This window comes from Microtus oregoni, unplaced genomic scaffold (genome assembly GCF_018167655.1).
Source record: "Microtus oregoni isolate MIOR12 unplaced genomic scaffold, Mior012 000003F_ref0000135, whole genome shotgun sequence".
In the NCBI taxonomy this organism is placed as follows: Eukaryota; Metazoa; Chordata; class Mammalia; order Rodentia; family Cricetidae; genus Microtus; species Microtus oregoni.
Window position 1 is genome coordinate 29,507,711 of NW_024543062.1, and position 24,746 is coordinate 29,532,456.

The 24,746-nt window shown below is 55.6% G+C and overlaps 1 protein-coding gene across 1 annotated transcript in view; it reads left to right on the plus strand.

The window, feature by feature from the left end:
- Positions 1–23,219, plus strand: part of Rbm19 (RNA binding motif protein 19) — a 94,242-nt gene extending 71,023 nt beyond the window's left edge. The window contains exons 23-24 of the mRNA XM_041649132.1: positions 9,194–9,314; positions 20,816–23,219. Coding sequence (XP_041505066.1) covers positions 9,194–9,314; positions 20,816–20,916 — 222 coding nt within the window. The 3' untranslated portion in view covers positions 20,917–23,219. The remainder of the gene's footprint in view (positions 1–9,193; positions 9,315–20,815) is intronic.
- Positions 23,220–24,746: the final 1,527 nt, after the last annotated feature.

Sequence of the window (24,746 nt, forward strand, 5' to 3'; positions counted from 1 at the left end):
TTCCCTTGTCACTGAAGGCAACGTGGCTTTCCCGAGCCTTGCCCTGTACCTTGGTTTCCTTACCTGTGAAGTGGATTGGCAGTAGTGCCCCCCACCCTGTCCCACGTTTGTGGCAGATGAACCTATGAGGCCAGGTCACGGGCACATGGCAAATACTCAACACAGCTTGGTTCTCGTTGCCATAACCCAGGGGCCCTGAGTTATGGCAACCCAGGCTGTCTGGCCTGTGCACACCTGTGACTCCTGTCAGCAAAGCAGCGATCCGAGACCTCTGGGATTCCCGGGCATGGGACAGGAGGGTGGGGGTGACAGAACCACCACTGTCAGTTTCCCGTCTGGGCTCCTAGACCAGGAAGCCCTGGGGAGAAGCAGAAAGAGCTCTCTGTCCCTGAAAGAGCTCTTTGACCAATGTCGACCCCAAACTTGCGTGCTCACTGTCTGTGAAGCCAGCGTGGCTTCTTCCCCTCTGTGACCTTGGAAAAGTGACTCGCCCTCCTACACCTCTCAGTTCTGACTGACACTTAGACCAGGACCTGGCCCTGCCAGCTCCTTGTGTTGCCTTGTGGGGGAGGGGCTGTGACAAGTGGGGGTTCAGTGCCAGCCCCTTAATCAGAAGCCCTCTTTCTGCACAGTGACTGTCCTGCCCAAGGTCAGTGCCACAGCTGGCCTGGCACATAAGCTGGAGGGACAGGCTCGGTGCGGATGTCCACACACCCACTCCTGTCCTATGGAGCAGTCCTGAGTTCCTGGGGCACAGGGCACTCTACACCCGGTTGGCCTGCATAGCCCCCTCAGCCGTGAGGCAGCAGCTTCTCCCCTCCGTCCTTCCCCGTTCTCAGTTCCTGAAATACAAAGGGCAGCTGAGGACAGCGAGGACTCAGCCCACAGCCCTGGAGACTGTCTGTGCCCGCCCCTCACCAGGTCTATTTCGGGCCTCTCCATCCTTGCAGCAGTCCCCCTGTCCTACCCTCTGTGCCAGGACTCATGCCCGTTCTCCCGTTGTGCCAGTGAGATCATCTTAATGGATGTGGGACTGAGCCGTAATACCTCTCCCACAGTGCTCCCTTGATCTCGTTTATTGGGGCAGCTGCGCCTCTCTCCATAATCCCCTCGTTCTGTCGGCAGAACTGGGTTGTCTGCTGAGTGGCACTATGGGTACTTTTCACTTGCCATGGATGCATGTGCCCTGCACACAGTGTGGCCACAATCGGTACATGGAGTCTTTCACCATATGTGGCCTGGGGGTGGGAGTTACTCTCAGTGGAGAAAGAGTGGAACCCAATCAAGCTGGAAAGGGGCTCTCAGGCCCTGCCTCTTGGAACATGATTTCCTGAGCCTCCTTTATCATGTGATGTTTGAGAGAAGGGAGGCCCCTTTAGAAGCACCTGGGTCTCCCAGTGGTCTCTGACCCTCTTGAATGCCTCCTCCATGCAGAGCGGCAGCTTGTCACGGGTACCTGCAACCTTGTACACTAGGGGACCTCCTCAAGCCATCCTCAGACACAGAAGGAAAACCAGAAGAAGGGAAGAGGGATGGGAGAGAAGTATGGCAGCCAATAGGGCTGAGGCAGGAGGCTGCATTCATTGCTAAATGGAGGATCATGAGGCCGGAAGTCCCAGAGGGACTCATGCCATCTCAGCTCCTGGTATCAGGTTCTTGTCCTGGCCCCACTGTCTTGAGAGTCATGGTATACCCTCCCACAGAGGTCCACTGAGCCCTGAACAAGGGCTCTCTCATCCTGGAATGAGGAGTTTGGTTCTCTCTCCAGGCCTGACCTCACACCTCGCACACTCAGGTTCTCTGACCCATCAGACCCCTTCTAAGTCAAGTACACAACAATGCTGGAGAGCAAACCTAGCAGGAGGCTCCATGAAGAACCAAGGCAGAACCAAGAGGAACCAGGCACCCAACAATAATAGGCAGGGGCTCCTGAGGGCACCTCCCATGTGAGTGACGCGTCTACCACAGGCACATTGCCTGCCCCAGTCCAGTGTACCAGGTCAGGTGGAGATTAGCACAGAACCTCCCTCTCCTGACCTTGCACATCTGCACAGCCACAGGGCTCGTCCCTGGTTGGTAAGGACTTGCTCAGGCAAATGGGAGGAGGCACTGGGGCTACCTGCCTAGTCACAGGCACTAGTGACCTGAGCCTTCCTTACCTGCTGTATGCAGACGAATCTTCCTGTCTAGGACATTAGATCAGCCCCTTGTCAGTCCTACTGAAGGGATCCACATTATCTCAGTCTCCGTGTTTCTCAGGGAACTTAGCCCTGCAGGAAAGCGGGAAGCCAATGTCAACTAGGAGACTGTAGCATGGGGCAGGAAGTCAGGCTGGCACACGTCCTACCTACCTGTGGCGGGGGAGGGTTCTGGGCTGACCTGCCTGCGTGTTGGCCCCCTGTCATGTCACCACTGCCACACCCTTCTCTGGGCTTCTTAGGTACCTCTGATGGTAAAGCCCTTCTGATACCCCCTGGATACTGGTGGTGGGTTGCTTGACAGGTGGGGAAATAAATAGCAGTGTTATACAGCCAGGCTCCTCCCTCCTGTCAAGCATTGGTTTACCCCGCCCCACGTAGCCATCCCTGCTACCCAGCCTTAGCACCTCACCCTGGGAAAGGGCTCTCTGGGTGAAGACACGCGGAGGCCAAGAAGTCCCATGCAGACAGCTTTTAGGAGCCCTTGAACCTCTGCACTGCTGAGCTCCCTCCAGCCTGTCCCAGCTCCTAGTGTGGCCCTCTCACCTGGACAGGCAGTGGGGAGTCCCAGGCAGGTGGGTTTGGCCCCATTGGCTAGACATCCACCAATAGGTACCGGGTTTCCATTCAGGCCCCACCGTCCTTTTCTTGCATAGCCCAGGCTGGCCCTGGAGGAAGGAAAAGGAAGGAGGGGAGGAGCAGACAGATGCCCAGAACCCAGAATATTAATTGTTCCCCATGCGAGGTGCCTTTAATTCTCCCTCCTGAGCCACGCTCCTTTGTACTTTTGTGGTTGCAGCTGTTTTAGCCACCGACACTGTTGTTTTAAAAGGCCTATTTTCACATAGAATGTTATCCAATTAGCAGAGCAATGTGTTGGCTTAAATAAACACTCGGGGGGAGCCGGCAGCCGGAGATGCGATGGCGGCTGGCGTTGGCAGGCACAGCTCTGCTGTGATAAACAACCGCCACTTTAATTGTAGGGTCTCATGCTTCTCTCTTCTCTTTTCCACTTCTCCACCATGGTGGGTGGATGCCCAGGGAGCGAGCGACAGGATGCTTGGCCTGAGCTCACGCTGGCTGGTGGTGCCATGTGGTGCTGCGGGCCTGTCAGAGAGATACGGGGTGGTGGACAGCCTCGGCAGCATGTATGTAGCACACAACTGCATGGGTGCACAGGGTAAGAATGAGGTGTCAGTACACGGGGGTCTATGGGGATGGCCCCCAAGGAAACACCTCTTCCAACCAAGCAACGCCAAGTGGGATCAGGGTGGCCCATGACTTCAGCTGCCTTCCTGTTCCACATGTGGGCCCCTTAGCGCAGGTGACCCTGCCCTACAGCAGGAACTGGTGACATTGCCCTTTGGGAGTGGCAGAGCATGGGAGAACAGATGTTGTGGTGCACATGCTGGGGATGGGGAGGCAGCTGAGTCCTCTGGGCCCTGGGGTTCCCTGCAGGATTGCAGCCTCTGCTGATGGGTTTTTCTGTGTCTGCCAGGATGCAGCCAGAGCTGACCCAGGCATCCGGGTCTCACCACCACGTTTCTGTTTGCGTGGGTATTCATGTTGTATGCAAGATCACGCTGGCATGTGAACGGTGCTGCTCTGCCAGGCGTCTATCACCACAGTCCATGGATACAAATTCTAGCCACGCTTGCATTTCGGGGCAGGGACTCAGGCTCCACCAGCACTGGTGGGCTAACAACCTGGGATCAGGTGCTGCCCGTTCACTGCCGAGGCATAAGCAGGATCACACTGTGCCATGCTGCCAATTCCAACCCCGCAGACCTCTGGGGACCGAGGCCTGCCAGGCACCTTGTAGACCCAAGCAAAGACTTGGCTTTCAGACCTGTTGGGTACAGTGTAAGTCAGAGAAGATAGAAACCCGGCCATGAGGTATGCACAGGGCCAGGGAGCAGCCACTGCCTTGCTTAGGTCACCAGCTAAGGGTCATGGGTCCTCACACTGAATTGAGAAATGTACAACATTGTGCTATTGTAGCAGGTTACTGGACAGTGCAGGAGCAGCCTAGTCAGCACTGCCTGTCACCTCTTACCCTGACCACCTGACAGCTGCCCTCCCTGCTTCACCCCTGCCCTGCGGTAGTGTTTGTCTTTTGAGTCAGGGCAGTGTCCTCAGAGGTTAAGTTGACTGGATTGAACTGATGGAATGACTCGGAATTCATCTCTTTGTGTCATAGAGTTGGGTACAGTCTATAAGTGAGCCTGTGACTGGTCGTCTTGAATGATCGCCCTCCACTCCTCAGTGTCTAGTGGTTTGAATTAGGCTGATTCCCATAGGATCCCCGGAATGGAACTGTTTGGAAGGATTAGAGGGTATGGTCTTGTTGGAGGAAGTGTGTCAGAATGTAGCTCTCAGCTACTGCTCCAGTACCATGCTTCCCACCATGATAATGGTCTAAGCCTCTGAAATTGTAAGCAAGCCCCTGCTTGAATGTTTTCCTTTGTAAGAGTTGCTGTGGTCATGGTGTCCCTTTACAGCAACGAAACAGGGACTAAGACAGTGTCACTTCTCAGAGTGGACTGCGGAAGTCACCCCTTGTTTCCAAAGAGCTAGGACGCACTCCTATCTAAGAGGCAACTTCTGGACAGGCCAGAAGCTGCTGGCAAGCTTTGCTGACCCGTCGTCATAGCGCAGACCACGAGGAGGCAGACTCACCCCTGGACATCACTACACAGTGTTTCCTGCAAACCTGATAAAACTTGGCCCCTCTGCCCCTGTGCTCAGTGTCTTGACACCTGCATTCACGAGGCCACCTCTTCCCCTTCCCCTTCAGGTTTTGGGCACAGATATTTAGGGCAGGTTGGTGGTGTTAGTGTCTGCAGCCCTCTGGCTTTGCCAGGGTTGGAATCCAAGGAGCAGGGGGCAGGGCCAGGAGACTCCTGACATCTAATATTAGGTTCATCCTTACCTCTGCCCACAGCTGGGGATTGGCCAGTCCTCTGTAACCACATGGGACTGGAGTCCTGTCAAGGGCACTGAATGGTTTTGGTTGCTGGAAGATATTTGTTTTCAGGGAAACTGCATAGAGGTCAAACACAGCACTGTACTGGCAGCGTTCTAGAACCTTCCATGGTCTTAAAAGATGGCCACCAGGTCCAGCTTCGTTGCAGCTTGTATTGGTTCCCCCACTTTGCCTGAGCAGACTGTCTTCCAGGTGGGATCAGGATGAGGAGGCAGGAGGCCTTGGTCCTGAGTGCTAAGACCTCAATCACAGGGCATCCCATATGGAGTGTGGTAGCTTAGGCTGGGGTAGATGCTCACAACTTGGGATAGTAGCTGCCTGAAACAGAGCCCCGACAATGGGAGTTAGTCCAGCTGGGGCAGGTCCACCCCCACAGAGACTCAAGTAAAGAGACTGACACCCCAGGAACCGAGGGACTATGAGCAGTGGTCTCCTCGGGATCAGATGGTAAACAGCACACTCGGGATAGAGACTCTCAGGAAGAGGGGTAAGGCCCATGCTGTTGTCTAGAGGTTGGGGTGGGAAGGAATTCCCACCTCCCTCCTCTCATCTCCCATCTGCCTCCCCTCTGTAGAGATAGGGAGACAGCGCTGGCTGTGGCCCCGGGAAGAGGCTCCCAGAGTGTAGAGGATGGAGCTAAGGGTAGCCAGTGATGGCCACCAGGAGATGGCAAGGTGTGGCTGTTCTCTGGCATTCCCTGTATCAACCCTGAGTCTCTTGAGTTACACTCTGGACCATAGGCTTCCCAGCAGGCCACGGTGAGAGGTTGATATGTCTCCTATGCCAGCAGGTGGGTGGCTGTGTCCATTCATCAGGGGCCCAGCTGTGCTCTCACTGGGTCTTTGTGTTCTGAAGTGTGGGGTGAAATGCTGTGGCAGTGTGTAAGGCAGAGCCCCGCTGACCATCCCCCCGGTGTGGAGACATGTTCTCAAGGCCCTCGGTGGAAGGGGACTCTGGTTTACTGAGAGCAGTGTCCCAACTAAGGAAGGGACAGGACACCTTTCCTCTGGGGTTCAGGGTGTGCTGGGCACAGGGTGACAGAGCCCTCTCCCCAGACTAGGCCACTGCTTCAATGCAAAGATGGAACAGATAGCAGGCCCTCAGGTGTCCCCTGTTGAAGTGGGAGACCAGTGACTGTCCGTGAAATGAGCAAGCTGGAGTCATTTCTGTTGGAGACCTGTGGAACCTGGGGCTTCCCTGGGCCACACCAAGAAGAATGTTGGTCCTAGGGGTGACAAAAAGCAGCCACGGGACTGCATGTTCCACAAGGGACAATCCCTCAGGCTGTGTTGGCAAAAGTGAGTTCCCTTGGCCTAGCCTCTTTGTGTAAGTGGCGAGGTGGTTTCTCTGGGGCCAGGTATAGGGGAGAAGCTGCCAGCAGCCTGCATTCTTCCCACTCAAGTGTCTAGAATCTTCCATGCATCTCAGGTGTGTCCTTGCCCAGCCCAGAAGCCCCTCAAAAGTGGTCTGTTTGTTCCTCCCTCCTCACTCCACTCCTAAGATGCTTCAGGCAGACAAGTGTCCATCACCTCCACAGGCTGCATGTGCTCTGCCTTCCCGAGGCTGGCGTTAGCCTCCAGTCGCTGCTCAAGAACACCACACTCCAGCTTAGGAAGTGGGCACGCAGAGCAGATGTGATGAAGCCTAGGTTCAGACACCTCAAGCAGCTTGAGCAACATCACACAGCTTGGAAGAGGTACAACAGGGATTTGAACTGAGGCAGCCTAGCTGCAGAGAGACACAGCCCCCACAGCTCCAAGTATGGAAAGCCCTTCTGATGGGAGGAGCTGATAAAGTACCAGAGCGGGAGAAAGAGGGAGAACCAAGAAGAGCTGTTAGCAGCTCCTCCAGTGAACAGAAACACCACCAGGCCTTCTGGGGTACAAGAAAGAAGAAATAGATTGCAAAAAATTGAGAAAGAAAATGAAGGCTGGGTTGGGGCAGCTCTCATGGGCCTCCCTGCCAGGATCTCTTTCTACTCTGTAAGTGTGGTTGGAGAAGTCGCCAGATGCAGCCTTGGCTGCCCAGACTGCTGTGCCCCCAGGATGCCACTCCTCGGGGACACACACCAGACTCCCTACCAGTTCCTCTCTTGGTCTTGAGGGGCTGACTCCCCCAGTCCCGCCGTCTCCCTGTCTGCCAGCTGAGCACTCGCGCTTCGGAGCTCAGAATGAGCCATTTCGGCTCGGGGGCCAGATGCATTTTTATATCTGCCTGGGAAAAAATGGCAGGGGTTCTGCTGGCAGCCAGGAGAGGCTTCTAAATTAAACTTTAAAAAAAAAAAAAAGTGTGGGGTGCTGCACCTGGCCCTTCTCAAGAGTGCAGAGAACAGCGTGGAGGCCTTTCCTCTCTCCGTGTGACTACACAACTGTTTGATGCCTCTTCTCCCACCCCACCCATCCCAGGTCCTCCTGTCTTTCCAGATTCTGTTTGTCTTAAATGGACTCTGGGTGCCGCCTTTACAACCTAGTCTAAGTCCTGCAGCCTTTCCAAGACCCAAGTGGGGCAGGGACTAGCCCAGGGCCGTGGCCTTATTCCCCACATCCTGAAGCGTACACAACAGAGGTGCACTGCCTGGCAGTTCCAGGGCCCCAGACCAAGCAGTGTGGGGTGAAGTGTAACCCGTGCCTCCCTCCCATTCTCTGTCCACAGCTGGTGATACTGGGTATCTGGTGGTGGGTAGACTCACCTCTCCACATGATATTATGTATCTGACAGTAGTCCTTTTGAGCTGGGCCACCTCGCTCCTGTGTGATCTGGTTCCTTCAACCACCGTTTTCCAGCGTTGTCACCTCCCATAGTGCCCAAGGTCAGGCCCCCACACATCTCCTGGGGGAAGCTTTCCAACCACAGCAGTCACATCATGGGCAAAGGACAGTGGCTGGTTCCAGGCCTCGCTGTGCTGGCTAATGAGTTCTTCCACGTGTCAGTGCGGTGAGAGGAGCAGCCCAGGTGCTCTGCAGCCCCTCCCAGGAGCCCCGAGAGCATCCTCTACACCTTAGAAAGCTGCAAAGGGAATTTGAGCACAGGAGATGGGTACCCATGCTGTGTCCCCACGCTGTGTCCCCACTTATCCTCCAGGGTCCCACACTCCGGTGTATTCACCCTTCTGCTTGATGATGCTAAGCCCAGAAGGTTCTCTTAAGTTGCCTAAGTGCTTGAAGAAAAGGAAGCACGGGGCCTGCCTCACTCCAGACGTGGTGACTCTGGAGTTGAAAGACTCTTGGCCTCCAATGTCCTGTGTTAGTGACATGGGTGTTTCCGGAAGACTTGGAGGCCGCTCCTGCACAGGGCCACTAAGCCTCTCAACCAGCCATGTTTATAGAGGGCTTCAGTCAGTGCGGTCTGGTGATCGTGTGAATGCCCAGGACAGGCACATCCAGAAAAGCAGAAAGTGGTTTTGTGGTCTCCATGAGCTGGGAGAAGAATTGGGGGACTTGAGGAGCAACAACCAAGGTGCCTGTTTCATTTGAGATGGTGATAGAATGTTCTAGAATCCACACAGACCGTGTATTGATTATATTGCAGTTTAGTGTTTGAAAGGCAGGGGCAGGGGGCAGGGAGCTAGGCAGAGCAAGGAGGAAGAGGTTGTTTGAGGTCCGTGCTGCTGAACTGGGCATGGGAGCCCGTGGTGGAGGGGACAGGGGACCAGTAAGGAGACAGCAGAAACAGACAGGACAGATTCAAGGAAGAAATAGGGGACAGGCACAGGGCCAGCAAAAGAAAGTGGCATTGAGTATCCCTGAGGGACTGTCCTCTGATGACCCTGAGAGTCATTGGAGTCACCCTCCACAGATAAGATGGTGCATGGGCAGCGGGTGACCCGCCTGTCCCGGGGGTGGATGTGTTGACTGCTCACTGCTTATAACTCTTATCCTTGCAACACAACTTACTAATTAGGTAGTTGTGCCAACAGCACCCCAGTACCTTGCCAGACGCCCAGAGTCCCAGGGCTGGAGGGAGACCGTGGAACCCACAGCTCACAGACTGTCTCTCTTGTCCCCTCCAGAAAGCCTTCAGCGCCCTCTGCCATAGCACTCACTTGTATGGCCGGAGGCTGGTCCTGGAGTGGGCAGACTCGGAGGTGACTGTGCAGGCCCTGCGGAGGAAGACGGCCAGACACTTCCAAGGTAGGAGTGGTGGGAGCTGGAACAGGGATGATCTGGAGAGCTGCCCTCACTTGTGCACAAGCCCCAGCCTCTGTGACTAAACCCTCTTGTCTCGGGACAGCCATATACACAGCCACCTTGTCTTGCATGCGGGTAGGGCAGCGGGGCCAGGCAAGCAGGAAGGACAAGGCCTCTGTCCATGTTACGGTCCTCAATTCAGGTTCCACAGTTGTTCCCTCAAGCCCAGGGATACGGCAATGGATTCCAGAGGCTGGTCCTGAACCACGGGGTTACCAATATGCCTTTCTGAAGGGCTGCTCGCTTTCTGCCTGAGCTCTGCGCTCCCAGAGCTGACTTCATCCAGGTGACACTCTGTGGCCTTGGAGACTATTGAGCTGATGACCAGGAACCCCTAAGCCCTGCTGTTCTCATTCTTGGGACACCATGGTGACTAAGCAGGGCCGTGGGAGAAACGGGGTCCATTGTACCTGATGCTAAAGGACAGAGGGAATCGGGGGGAGCTGGAGTCTGTGGAGCTGGAGTCAGTGGGGCCTCGTCTCTAATAGGGTGTGCACCCCTCACTAGGATGTCAAGGCTTGAACTTGAAGCCCACTTCCTTAACAGCACCCTCACAAGGTCCCCACCAGGAAGCAGAGCACAGCAGTTACCATTGTCTGCTGGCCTGAGGTCTGTTGGTTTATGAGTCTCCCAACCGGGAACACGTTCCTCCTCCCACTTACTGGCAAGGCCAGGTTCTGGGTTAGGCTGAAACATCCCTGTCTGCAGTAACATTGATGCTGTGATCAAGAGGCAGGCAGTTTCTTCCTACCTGGTTGTCCCAGCATCAGGACCCTCAGGTATCCTCCTGGCTCGTAGACTCAGACCACTGTTGTCCCCTGAAAGTGTTTGCTGTGAGCTCTGTGTCTATAGAGCTGGGATCAGGAGCCATCTTTCCCTGTTCCTTGCCAAGGATAGTTGGAGGACCATGAAGGGACGTTGTCCTGGGGGCATAAAGCAGTCCAGCAAGATTGTTTCTGGCCAGTGCTAAAAACCAGAGGCAGCATGGGGCCACTGACTGCAGCAGACCAAAGCCCTGGAACATAGACCCTGGCCTTCCACTTGTCTTCTATCCAGAGCCATGCCACCTGCCCACCACACTTCCCAGAGCAGTGGTTCTCAGCCTTCCTAACACTGCGCCCCTTTGATATAGTTCCTCACGTGGGAAACCCCAACCATAAACTTATTTTCATTGTGATTTCATAACTGTAATTTTGCTACTGTTACAAATTGTAATGCAAACATCTTATATCTAGACTATCTGATATGTGACCCCTGGGAAAGGGTCGTTCAACCTAAAGGGGTTGCAGCCCATAGGTTGGGAACCTTTGCCCTACAGGGTTCATTGTTCCCCAGCTAAAGGTGGGGCCTCGGGCCCTCACCTATGCCGTTCCACATTAATCTAGAACGTTTCTCTCTTCTGCTGCTGTGCTGTTAGTGGTGTGGAGAGCCATTCAGAGGACCGCTGCTTCCTGCAGCCCTTCCCTCCCTCTGGGTGTCAGGCATCAGTCAGTGCCTGTCTTCTGCTCCTCTGTGCCTCTGCCCCGTACGTTCTTGCTGTTTGCCTTATGTTCTGACCAGGCCCAGCCGCCTCTCCCCCACCCCCAACGATAACTGTGGTGTGCTGTGTGCTTGTATCGGGACTGGTTGGTTTCTGTCTGGTACCCCTGTTTAGTTCAGGCTCTGAGAAGCACCAGGCTTTCCACCCAGGGCCGGGAGCATTCCAACCCAAGCCAATGCAAAGCTGGAGAAGCGGGGGATTGCACACCTAGTGGCAGGCTCACAACTCAATAAGATCCCAAGTCCTGATGGGCAGACAGAACCTGTCTTCATCGACAGGCATCGACAGGTCCAAATGCACCCGTCGGCAAATGTTTATGGAAGGCGCTCTCCCGGGACCGAGGCAGGGGCCTGCCTCCCCTGTGGTCACCCCACCACCCAGCCCAGGCCTGCAAGAGTGCGGGCTCAGCACTTCTACTTCGCATGGGCAGAAGCCCCTTCAATAAATTGAGCTCTGAAGACAGCATCCTCTCCTCCCAGGTGAGAGGATGCAGCAGAAGCCAGGCCTTGGTTCTGCGCAGAGCCGTGGAGCCCAATAGGCAGGTCTAGCGATGAAACTGACAGAGATACCTGTGTCTGCCTCTCTGGCAGATCCAAGGTGGCCATAAGTACTAAGGCCTCCAAGCATGGCTGTGACTTACATCAGGTATTGCCCTGCAGGCCCTGGGGCAGGTTCAAGGCTGCCAGGTGTGCAGATGCCCTGGAAACAGTGTGCCGTCCACCCCCACCTTGTCCTGCACGTGTGCACAGCATCCAAAGTCCTCAGAACAGGGCTGCAGGCCTCAGTGCCTGCCCGGACCTCCTTTCTCTTCTGCCCTTTTCCCTGCCGTGAAAAATACTGGCTCATTTGTGTCAGACTCTGCATTGTTTTGAGCATCCAGGGTCCAGGACAGAGTTGGGCACGAGTCCCACTTGCCCTTGGGCTCTGCCAGGAAGGCACTCAGACCTCAGGTGGAAGCCTTGAAGTACTGGCCACCACAAAGGCTCCCTGAGGGCTGCAGGCCATGCCATCAAAGGCAAAGCTCAGGAACAACTTGCTCATGACGGGCCTGAGCCATTCTCAGGGCTAGTGATGGGTAGCCAGAGCCGCTACACTGGAGCTTCCAGTGCAGCTCCTGCCCTGGGTTATGCCTTGCCCACAGCCCCGCTGCTGACATGGAAGGGATGGTGAAGATATAGCTCCCATTGTCATCCCTGTGCGTCTCTTCTGCTAGGCCTTGCCAGGACCCAGGCATAGCTGCAGTCTTTTGTGTGCTTAATCGTACAGGACTCAGGGAGGTAGAGGCTGTCGCTGACTCATTTAGCTGATCAGAAATCTGAGGCTCAGGCAGCACAGGTAACTTATTAATGGCCACCCAGCTACCCGTAGCACAGCTGGAACACAAACCTAGGTTTTCAGCCGTTCTTCTGACCAAGCCTTTGCATTGACTGATCGGGTCAGCACCCTTATGTTAGACTCAGCGTGTGTATGCGAGTTCTACTATCCACTCTATGGTCTCTGGTGAGTCTCGGCCTTAGCTTTGCCATCTGTACAGTAGGCACAGGGTGCCAGCACCTCGGGGCCTGTAGCTACAAGGAGATAGCAATGGCTCCTTGTTGCCACTCTCCCAGTCCCAGGCTAGTGCACTGAGGGAGCTGTGACTGGGTAGAGTGAGAGCCTGGTGCTCCTGACTCTCCAGCCAGGGCACACACAGCCTGGCACGTGGGAAGAAGGGCCCAGGAAGTCACTGGACCTGACTGGGAAAAAGTCAAGCAGGTACCTTGGGGGGAGGGAGGCTCTACTTTCACACCCCCCCCCACTCTCTCTCTCACACACGCACACACACACGCACACACACACACGCTCCTGGTCCTCTCCCCACTCCCATCCCTCTAACTCCTGTCTCTCCCTTGCTCTCTGCCTCCCAGCCCCTCCCTCCCTGGTCAGGAATCCGATTTCTAGTCTCCAGCCCCTGGCCGTGGTAGGTGAAGTGTTGTTCTTCTCTGCCTACCGCGTGGGATGTGAAAAGAGAGCTCAAGGGGGGGGATGAAGAAGAAAGTCTGCCTCTGGCTGTGTTCCTTTCTTCTTAAGCATGTTATAAACCAGCAGGGTTGCCGCATCTCAAAGCTTTCAGGGTTTGGCAGGCCATGGTCCCCACGAGCACAGGCGACAGAATAAAGTGGCCTGGCAGCAGTCTGCTGCCCAGCCCTGTCTTCAGCACTCACAGCCAGGGAGGCCTGGCACATGGGCCTTTACTTGGCTGGGAGCGTGGCTCGACTTCCTTCTGTTGTCTTAGTCCGGCTGGGGAGGCCTGATGGGTTGTGGTTAGCGTGGTTAGCGGCTGCAACTTTCACCTCCAGAGCAGGAGTGCAGGCGTGAGCAGCATGGCAAATGGCTGGTGAGCAGCATGGCAAATGGCTGGTGAGCAGCATGGCAAATGGCTCCCTCCACCCGCCCCACCCCACCCCTGCCTTATACCCTGCCCACTGGGCCTGGCGACGCTGGCCACGACAGAACATAGACAGAAAGTGCACACGGTAAGAGCCCTTGGGCACAGATGGGAATAGTCCTGGCTAGTCAGCTGCAGGCTTGACTCTCTGAGCCAGCCTCCTAGCCTCACGGGGCAGCCCCCTGACCCTGTCCCAGCAATCCACCACCAGCCCTCCATCCAGACATGCGGCATTCCTTTTTCTCTCGGTGCCTTAACCCTCCCCTGACCCCCATGTGTCCTCACATGCGGCTGAGTCCTTTTCCCCTCAAGCTTAATACTCCAGGAGCGATAGCTCTCTCCCTCTGCGCTAACTTACCTTGCATCAGGCATAAAGCTGGCTTCGTTAACTGTTCACAGAGTAGATGAATGAACCCCAATAAACCAGTTATGGGTGTGGCTGATGTTACCTGAACACCTAGCATGTTCCGGGCCCCAGGTGGTGCTAATTGCAGCCGCCTCCACATTAGGCATAGGCCCCGGCCCGGGCTCAGCACAGCCAGCAGTGACCCCTGCCCAGAGTTATTAGACTTGAAACATGAAGACAAGGACCCTGTTTGGAGCGTGATATTCTCACTTTGTTCCTCGGGCCCTATGCATCTGCAGAAACATGGCCCTGTGAATTCTTTCTAAAGATGAGTTCGGCCACAGGGAAGCCAGAGAGATCTTTGTTGAAGGCCTTTGAGCAGCAGCAGCACTGAGCAATTTTGCACACAGTTTAAAAGCCCAGTGGCACTTTAGCCTGACACACTCGGAGAGAAAGTCAGTTCCCATGTTAGAGGTGCAGACGGGCCCAGAGAGGTCTGTTCGCCTTGCGAAAAGCACACAGCCCTGGACCCTTATAGAGTGAATACCGTTTCTTTCCACCCTGCATTCCCCACAGTTCTCGAATTCCCGATGCACACACATCCTAGCTAGCAACCTCAGTGTAAGCTTTCCTAGGAGAAGGCGTGTGGCTTCATCTCTCGCTTCATTCCCTCACAGAGGTGGTGCTTGAGTGGGAGGGACAGGCGATTACCAGAAGCTAGAAGGATGGAAGTGCTGGCAGTTCTCTGAGGAAACTAGTTCTCTAGTTCTCTGAGAAATTAGTATGGATGGTACAGTATACTTCAAGGGAAGGGGTGCGTCTAATGTGGCAGCTAGAAAAAGCCTTCTCACGGAGTCAGCATTCCTGTGTGATTGCAAGGGTCCAGCCAGCCAAAGACTTAGGGGAGAAACATCCCAAGCCCAGGGAACCACAGGTGCAAAGGCCCCGAGGCAGAAGTGTGTTCAGTGCTGGAGCTCCAGAGTAGAGTGTGGAAAACAGACAGGAGAGGCAGGAAGCCTGGGTTCCCCTCTTGTAGTCTGGGAAGACTGGAAGGGAAGGCAAACGTCAAACCAAGCTCATCAGACTCCATCGCTGCTGCTGTGTGGGATTGCAGTGGTTAGTGCTGAAACCTGGGCTGAGGAACACACCATCATCCAAAGATGGTATTGAAGGCCACAGCCAAAGGCTGCAGGGAGGAAAGCGGCCCGGAGAAGGGAGAGCTGGCCAGAAGTCAAGGGTGGTACCTCGACCGGCCGTGAGCAGGTGCAGAGTCAGGAGGCCGTTTGCCTGACATCAGCCAGGATGTCCAAGGATATCAGCACATAGATGGACGGGTTCAGAGCTCAGGGGCTCAGACTGAGTTGTGATATAAATTTGAAGTTATCAGCATACAGATGATATTTAAAGCCTGCCACTGTTCCCACAAACCCCCATTCCACACCTCCATCGTCAGCAGAATGACATGCTTTCAGAAGACCAGGGACCACAAGAGCCCGTTATCCCCCATCAGCCCCTGCAAATGGGCCTCCTTGATCTTAGCCATGAAGACATAATCATCAGGCTTTCAAATCACAGGCGGAAAGTTCAAGCAAGTATGTGAAGTCACAGAATTTATTATTCAAAATATCCCCTGGTCGCGCTTCCTTCGCTCCCTGGAGATGGGGGTTTTGTGTGAGCTGTACATCTCAGCCCCTCATCTGCGCCCCTCTCACTCCTCTTAAGACCTGGCTGTGCCAGCCCTTCCTCTGGACACCCCAGACTGTCAGTGAGGGTCCCAGGAGGGCTTTCATCCTGGCACCTGGTTGCACGGATGGCTCGTGCCAGGAGAGGTCAGGCGCCACAAAGACGCGCTCTCACTCAGCCTCCGTTGCCACAGCTGGTGAAGTGAATGGAGACCAAGACTCACGAAGTGGAACCATGTGGTCCAGGCAGCCCCTGGCCGGGATGTAGATGGATGGGGATGTGGAGGAGCCTCCAGACAGCAACCTCATCTCCCAGTGAAGATGCACTTGGAGCCTGCAGGTCCTCTGGACCAGCTGGGGCAGGTGTTATCCAACCACACTCCCTACCTCCCTCTCAACCCACACACACCCGAGCCTCCCACTCCAAGCGCTTTGACAATATCCTGCACACTCTGCCACCCTCCCCTGGGAGCGGCTGTCCGTGCGAGGAAGGGACCTGCTCCCAATCCTACTAAATTGTTATTGACTTGTGTTCTGTGCGTTCTGCAAACATTTCACTCAGCCGTCGCCAGCAAGCCCACGAATCCCTGCTAGGGCTAACGGGGAAGCCAGCTGTGCCGGGCCATCTCGCCCGCTCCTTCTCATCGATCACAGAATTAAACTGACGGGAGCGCCGCAGGGCGGTGTGGGAGAGGCAGGGCCCGGCCACCATCCTGGGCGGGGCTGGAGGCCCAGGAACCAGAGAGTCCAGGCTGCCCAGCGTACCTGACATACAGCCTGGCCCAACCAGAGGAAGTCAGGGAAAACCGCTTCCGAGGCTGCCTCGAGTACCGGTTATAGGCAGCGAGGAGCCTGTAGACCAGAGGCCACCAGCTGAGCCACTGGTGCCTGGCCCTTGACGTGTGAACACAAAACAGTATTGGATTCGTCATTGTTTGGCCACTGGAAGATCTGACATGGAAATCAGGTCTGGCCGCCCTGGTCCCACATCCCACAGCGAGACCTGCAGAGCTACTGTGCGTTTATGTGACCCGTGCACTCCCTGTTGACTCTGTCGTCCAGTGTGACTCCGTGATGACTCCTCCTGGCCCCTACACTGGCATATTCCTTCCTGTTGCCAAGCAGGGCTGCAGGGGCCTCCTGCCGGCCTCCCTCCTCCTGCGCTCGCTCTCTGCAGCAAGTCTCCCTGCCTTGACACCTGCTGCTCTCCCAGGCTGCACAGGGTTCCCACTCACACAGACAAAGCACAGAGGCCCCCAGGCCATCATGTACCGTCAGCATCTGCATGAATGCTGCCCTGTGGCTGGCTCTGCTCTCATTTCTGTTGAGACTCTCAGAGGGTGGACCCACGGCAAGGCAAGTGTTCATGGGCCCCTTGTGCAGAGCTTCTACCCAGAGAACTTCCCCTGAGCCCAGGGAGCATGCATCCAACTTGTGGGATTCTTAGAAAAGTCCACACTCAGCCTGCCACAGCTAAGCAAGCCCCCAGCTGCCTAGAACCCCATTCCTGCCTGTGTCCCAGCTTTCCCTGGTTGCCAGGTGCTAGCCATCATAAACACTTGATAGTACATTTAACACTTCTTGTCCACGTTGGCCTCTGCCTTCAGGCACCTGAGTGTCTGTCCTTGTGTTGGTCACAGTCTTGAAGGCCTTGTGACTAGTCATATTCATTCATATTTTGTATTTTGAAATGGGATCTCTCCATTGTGCAGGCTGGCTTCACACCACCAGGCTCAGGCCTTCTTCCTGTGCCAGCCTCTCTGGTGCTGGGGTTCCATGCATGGCCAGCAACTTGGGAACTGTGTTCCTAATCAGCTCTGTCTTCATTCAGTAGCTGAGCCCAGACAGGGGAAGCGCCTGGCCTGCTGCCTCCAGCCAGAGCTGCGAGGTCTGCTCCTGGCCTGCTAACTTCCCATCCTGGGCTGTCTCTGTCTTGTCTCTTCTTCGCAGGCCCTTCCAGCATCCTTTCTCCCTGTCAGCCACGCTCTCATCCCCAGCCTGCCTGCCTCTCCTCCCAGGAAGCGCTTTCTCTTGTCCTCCCACAGGCCCTCCACCCGTGCCTTCCACACAGGCGACATTGCCAGCCAGAGAAGGGAGAGATGCCGGCTGGCATTCTGTCAAGGAATTAATTGAAAAATAAAACCATTAGGTGGGAACTGGAGAAATGCAGAAGTGGTGTTTGGAGGTTGGGGGGAGGGGGCAGGACTGGGGGGCTGCTGGGGGCCGGCCGAGCTTTTTGTCAAGTTCATTTCTCGGTATTGATGTTTGGTGACAGTCACTTCTTGTTTATCTTCAGGAGCAGCTGCGCCGTGGAGGGAAAATGCACGGCTTGTTTCGTTTATTTATTTCACACCTTCCCCGGGTTCTGCTTTGTGTTTGTTTGGTGAGGACCCACTGAGGCTTCCGATGTGGGGAAGTGGGGTTTCCACAGCTGTTCCTGCCAGGCAAGCCGGCACTCTGTGTGGAGGCAGGCCAATGGGGGGCTGGGTGGCAGCGAAGACACAGGGCCCAGCGTGTTCTACGTGAGGGGGGCAGGTTTCAAGCCCCAATCCCTGGCTGTGAACTCGAGCCAGACCCACAGCAAGGTGCACCCTTGACTCCTTCATCCTCACAGCTGCCCCAGGAGGCAGCAGAGGTCAGCATGACTTGGCTGCTGATGGCAGAGTCTGTTGGTCTGGGGTCCTGGAGTTGTGATCACTGTCTGGCCCCTTTGTCCCAGGCCTCCAGCACTTCCCTGGACAATTTGTTTGTTTGTTTGTTTTGAGATTGATTTATTATGTATACAGTGTTCTGCCTGCGTGTATGTCTGCAGGCCAGAAGAGGGCACCAGATCTCATTATAGATGGCTGTGAGCCATCATGTGGGTGCTGGAAATTGAACTCAGGACCTCTGTAAGAGCAGCCAGTGCTCTTAACCACTGAGCCACCTCTCCAGCCCGACAACTCGTTTTCTAACCTGCAGCTGAAGGAATGGCTGGTTGTTCCCCAAGCCCTGGGCTCCTCTTACTGACTCGCAGCTGGCAGATGGTCACTCACACTGGGCCAAGCAGAGAGTCCCAGAAGCAGAAGTCACAGTCGCTTTCTCAGGGAAGCCAGGCCTTTGTGGGGGCTGGTTCCCTGTTGTGGGAACTCTGAAGGCTCCAGAACACTGCCTCCTCTACCTCCCTAGAAGTCTGAATGTGAGCAGAGTGACCCATTCACAAGGGTTCCCTAAGTGGGCTGAGTGCCAGCGAGCAGAAGGAGCACCCATGGGCTCCAGGGGCTATGGAGGTGAGGGTCGCATGTCACAAATAGCCCAGTGCACCCTAGAGGCAGAGTGTGGAGCACCCACTCCCTGGCAGGAGACCCGGTGACTAAGGGAATGACCCCAGGCAAGAAGCACCCCTGCATCTGGGTGCTCGAGCGAGAGAGCAGCTCTTTAGAAAGGGGACAAAGGCCTGGACGGAGTAGAGACCTCTGTCTGGTGCCATGTGCCCAGGGTAGGGGCAATGGGTGCCCTGTCCCCAAGGCCTCCTGCCCAAGGGTGGTTAGTGGGGCAGTGTTTACAGGCCCCATCCAGGAGTCAGCTGGATTCTGTTTGTGGCTCCAAAAGCAAGTGTTGACCAGGTCTCTGGTGTGAGAGAAATCGGGGGAAGACTTTATGGAAAACGTTCTTGGCCTCATAAATCCTTCAGAATGTCTGGCCCTCCTGCCATAGCCTGATCCCTTTGACCCTGCTATTCCCTGGCCATCTTCAGCCATTCGGTCGCCATTTCCTGAGGGCCGCCAGGTCCCAAGACAGTGGCAGCAAGAGAGAAGAGCAGGGAAGCTTCACCACAGATGTGAGACCCCGGAGTGCTCCAGTAGAGAGAGCATTCCAGACAGGTCATGGCAGTGCAAAGGCCCTGGGGTAAGAGGAATGGGCACCAGGATCAGGGAATGACCAGCTCTGTGAACCATTCGCCAGCAGTATGACGGCTTCAGCCTCCCCCAGGAACAGGGCACAGCGGAGGTGCTGCAGAGTGGTAGGTGGGCTCTGGCTGTGGTTTGCCCATTGGCTTGACCGGCTCTCTGTTGGCCTCGAAGGTCGCAGCGGGAGGGGCGTCAGACACAGGCCAGGAACCTGCTTTGTTGTTGTCTATTTCCAGCCCTATTACCTGCCCACGATTCAATTTCCTGAGGCCATTGTGCAGCTGGGATGAGGCGCAGAGTGAAGAGAGGACACGGCAGGGAGCCCAGCCGTTTCCCCCACTTTCTGCAGTTGGACATGATGGGCATAGCTGCCAGACCTTGGCTCTCGGCCAGTGCCTCCGCCCCGCCAAGTCCTCTCCCCACAGCACAGCCTCCACCCCAACCCTGGGCTCCTGTGTTCATGCGTCTCCCACTTGGATGCCTCACGGGAGCCCCGGCTGGGTACAGTGTCCCAAACAGGAGTGCCTGCTGCACAGTGGGAAAGGGGGGCACAGGCTGTGGCCAGGGAAGTGTGGGGAGCCAGGGCAAGGGAGATCAGGGCGTAGGCTCTGCAGGATCCCCTAGGGCAAGGCAGAGTGGACAGGGAGAGTTGGAGGTGGGCAGGGTCCATATCCTCATAAGCATGAGAAGAATGAGATAAGGAGAGGACTCTAGGACCATACCTACCTCCCAGGAGGAGCCAGGCATGGTGCCCCCATTTGCTGCCATGTACGGGTGTGAGGTAAAGGGTCGGGGTAGGGGTGCAGGGTGCAGGGTGGGGGGGGGGGGGCGCTTTACACAAGGAGTTAGAGTCTCCTGAAGGTGGGAATTTGAGTGGGCAGCCTTTTTATAAGTTAGACCTTCACTAGTGAATGGATGGTTAGGCTGGCAGAGGGACTGGTGGAGCAAGCAGCTCATAGCCAGCCTCCCCATCTCCTTGTCTGTGGGGTTGTTGAAGGTGCCATAGCATACAGTGAGTACTCAGTCAGTGGCATTTGGAACAGCTGTGTGTCTCAATCCCCGTACCCCTTCCTCATAGAAAACTCTTCTGCACTCATCAAAGCCCAAATCAGATAACCCATCTCCTGCAAAGCCACCCTCACTGTTATGGTCCCCACGCCTCTCTAGATTCCTTGGGCACTGCAGCCACGCACCTAACATTGGCTGATCTGCTTACAGCCACTCAACCATACCCTGGGGGCTCATGGCTGCCACAGAAACGGAGCTGGCTCCTGCTTCCCTGCCCAGCTGTTGCCAGAGTTGGCTAGGCCTCTGGCTGGCAGGAAGGAAGCAACTCTCAGGTGACCACTGGCTCCCTAAAGTGGGTCCTTTGCTCTGTGACAAGGATGGGAGAGGGTGCAGAGGTGGCCAGCAGCAGGGAGAGGCCAGAGAGAGGGCCTGTGTGTTCTCTCGTCCTTCTCCGATTCCCCATTCGTTCTCCTTATGCCCGCCTCACACCTCTGCCCCCCTCACTGTTTAACCCTCTCTGGGTCTTTTCTCTCTCTGCCGTCTGCCACAGAGCCCCCGAAGAAAAAGCGATCTGCAGTGTTGGATGGGATCCTGGAGCAGCTGGAAGATGGGGACAACGACGATGACAACGAGCAAGCTCTTCAGCTGTGAGCACCCGCACTGGGGAGCCCACGTGAGGTGGCTCCTTTCAGGGACACAGACCCGACATCCTCCTCTCCTTGTTCCCGAGGAGCAGAGACTCTGTGGTGGGTGACAGTGCACAGCCAGTGTAGAGCCCATGGCAGGAGTAAGCCGCTGTCTAGGCGGGGACTCGCACCTCAGCCCCATTCACCAGCCACCCCAGCTGCACCCAGCCAGACTCCTGCAGCCATCTCACCCTCTGCAGCACTGCCGGCCTGAGGATGGAGCTGCGGACGCCACCTCAGACACAGGGCCCTTCCCAGACCTGGAGCACCACATTCCAAGCACTGATGCCAGGTTCGCAGATATCACCATTGCCTCTCAAGGTGGAGGCCCTGGGAGCCCTGTCCAAGCCTCGCCCTGGGCCAGTTCACCAACTGCAAAAGAGAACATGGCATCAGGCAGGGAGCGGGACCACAGCCCTTCACCCACTGTCCAGCCTCAGCTCCAACACCCCTAGCGTGCAGTTTCAGACCTACATCATTTTGAGCTCCAGTGGTGTCTGCTCAGTGCAGGCGATGGGCTGGCCATGGTAGTCTCAGATAGCCACACCATGTTCAACCATCTAACCCAGGAAGACCTGAGACGACTCCTCCCACTTCTGAGCCATTGTCATCTGGACTGTGGGTGCTGGACAGGACTCAGACTTTTTGGGGGGAATCTTAGCCTGTGTGGTTTTTGAGGGGATGAGGTCCTGCTTTTCATAGTGGCCTGTACCAAAGCTGGGACCACACCCTGTGGGTGGGGCTGGCACTTTGTTACAGTCCAAGGGCGCTGAGAGTTAGGCAATAAAAGTCAGAACCTAGAGTGGCTCAGCTCCCCCTACCTCATTTCAGATATCACCCTACACCACCTCCAAACCTGGGTGTCTCTATGTCTTTCTTGAGACATAGCAGTCCTTGCTGGAAGGACTCCAGAGGCTGTCCTCAGTCTTGAGATGCACACGCGGGGTGCTAGAGAGATGTCTCACCAGTTAAGAGACTGTGCAGTTTTTCCGGAAGGCCCAGGTTCAGTTCCCAGCAGCCATCTGCAGTGAGCCACCTTGCTCACTGCCACGCCAAGGCTGGGCCATCAGGAACCATGGAAGACAGGATGGGAAGTTTCCCTGTCCTACCAAGATGTGCCCACATGTCACAGAGAGCCTGGGGCAGAAAGCCACGGTCTGTCACCAGCATAAACTCCGCAGGATGACACAGGAGCAGCTGGCCTCTGCGACAGTGACCCTCTAAGCTCTAGAGTTCAGCAGGCAACTTTTGAGTCCTCCAGCCTCCTGAGTTCAGGTCCCCAGCACCTACGCAACAGCCAGACAAGGTGGTGTGTACCTGTAATCCCTGATTTTTATGGGGTAGAGAGACAGACAGGTCCTCAGGGCTCAGTGGGCAGCCAGCCTAGCCAATCAGTGAACTCCAGGTTGAGTAAGAATCTGAGTCAGAAATTTACAAAGAATAATAATAAAAAAAAAAAAGTGGAAAGGCGACCCTCTGGCCTCCACCTGTACCCCTCTCTACCCCCATCCACACACATACATAAATAGCCTGCAGGAGGCCAGAGCCCAGCACAGCTGGGGAGCCTAGAAGAGGGTAGAGCAAGCCTGGGCCCTCACTGAGCCTCACCAGACAGGGGCCTGGAGGACGTGGTTTCCGGCCAGCAGGTCAGGGGTAGGAGACTAGACTCATTACCCAGGAAGGCTTTGGTGGTTTGGGACATGAATACCCTTCCAAGAACCCAGCTGGGAAGGGAAATGGGGAAGGAGAGTAGAGTCTGAGCCAGCATGAAGTCCTGAGATAGAGAATGCCACTGCCCTCTGTGCCAGTTCCAGCACAAGCACCCTGGCGCCTCTGGAAGGCACCAGCATGCTGTCACACTCCATAAGGGACAGACAGACATCAGAACATCCTATAGCGGCTGGGGAAGTGCCAGAGGTTGGAGGTAAGAGTCAGTGATACCTGACCTTCATTCTTGCATTCATTCCTCAAACCCATGCTGGACCTGGACCTGAGGACAAACCCGGGTGTCTCTATGTCTTTCTTGAGACATGGCAGTCCTTGCTGGAAGGACTCCAGAGGCTGTCCTCAGTCTTGAGATGCACACGCGGGGTGCTAGAGAGATGTCTCACCAGTTAAGAGACTGTGCAGTTTTTCCGGAAGGCCCAGGTTCAGTTCCCAGCAGCCATCTGCAGTGAGCCACATTCAAAACTGCCAGCCACTCGAGCTCCAAAGGATCCGGTGCCCCCTTCTGGATTCTGCATGCACTTGTACTCAGGTGGCACACAAAAGGAGACCAAGATAAACATCAATAAAAAGTTGCTTTTTTTTTTTAAGAGATGCTCACATCAGGCGCCAGACAGCCCTTCCCCCATGTGTCCCCTACCTCTGCCACCCCGCCCCGCTGTCCTAGGGCAGGGGATCCACCCTCCCCACAGTCCACAGCTTCCACTGCCGCTCAGGGTGGCTGGGGCAGGATCAGCTGGGGCTGTGCACTCGGGCTTTGCCCAACAGAGCCGAGCTCGGGCTCAACATCTAATTCAATTTGTTCTGCCGAGATTGAAATATGAAATGGTTGCCAGTCAAAACGTTCAAAGTACGGGGAAGGAGGGAGAGAGAGCGCCTGCTGGAATTTAAATTTTAATGAAAATGGCTTTAACCCTTCGGGTAAGGCCTGGAGGAAGCGGAGCCAGTTGCTCGGGTCCTGAGAATGAAGCCTCTGGGGCTCCATCTGCCTGTCGTACCCCCCCCCCCCCCCACCTCACCAGGAGTAGCTAGGCATTTTTTCCTGCAGAATCGCCTTTTAAATCTTAGTGGGGTGCTTGCTTCCTGGTAATGTATTCACCCCTGCTGCTGAGGGCCCAGCGGCTGCTCCCCACATTGCCCATCCCCTCTGGGACACATCATCCCCATCGGGGCTTCTTATGACACTATACCTCCTTGTTTCCATTTGTTCTAGATCTGGCTGTGTTGCCCAGGCTAGTCCTGCACTCCTGGGCTCTTGTGACACCACCCACCCACCTCAGCCTCTAAGTTCAGGGCCCTGTGCCCACTCCTTGTTCCTGTCGCAGCAGATTATTTGGGGTCAGTCCCATCCTGACTGTGAGTCTGAGCATGGTCACCATGAAGAGGTAGAGGCCTTGGAATAGGAGACAAGCCATGCAAGCCCCCATGGGAGGCATAGCCCAGGGTCCTGACCCTTGGCTCACAAATATCAGATGCCGTTTGCCTTGGGGTTCTTCATGGGGTGGTATTTAGTTTGCTGTCATTCTATTTATAGGGGGTGCTGGCTATCAAACCTGAGATCCGATACTTGCTTGACAGGTACTCTAGCACTGAGCTACACCCCAGTTCCTCAAGTTCACATCAGGGCCACAGGAAGGTAGTCCCCCACTCTCTTGGCCAACCAACTCCTCCTTCAATTGTTTTGTTTTTTGAGACAGGGTTTCTCTGTGTAGCCCTGGTTGTCCTGGAACTCACTCTGTAGACCAGGCTGGCCTCGAACTCGGAGATCTGCCTGCCTCTGCCTCCCAAGTACGAGGATTAAAGGTGTGCGTCACCACTGCCCGGCTCAAATGAAAGTGAGAGTTGCTGAGGAGGCCAAAGTGGGGAGTAGGGCCATCTCCCCCTAGTACCTCAGTGGTGGAAAACCAGCAAGCTGACACCAGGTCCAGAAACCGGAAGTGTGGCTCGAGGCAAGGAGAAGATATCAAGAGTCTGCATTTACTTTTTCAATTCATGAGTTGCCACAGCAGGCCAACTGAGGCTGGAGAGATGAGCCAAGGTACTCATGAATATTCCAGGAAGGTGCAAGGG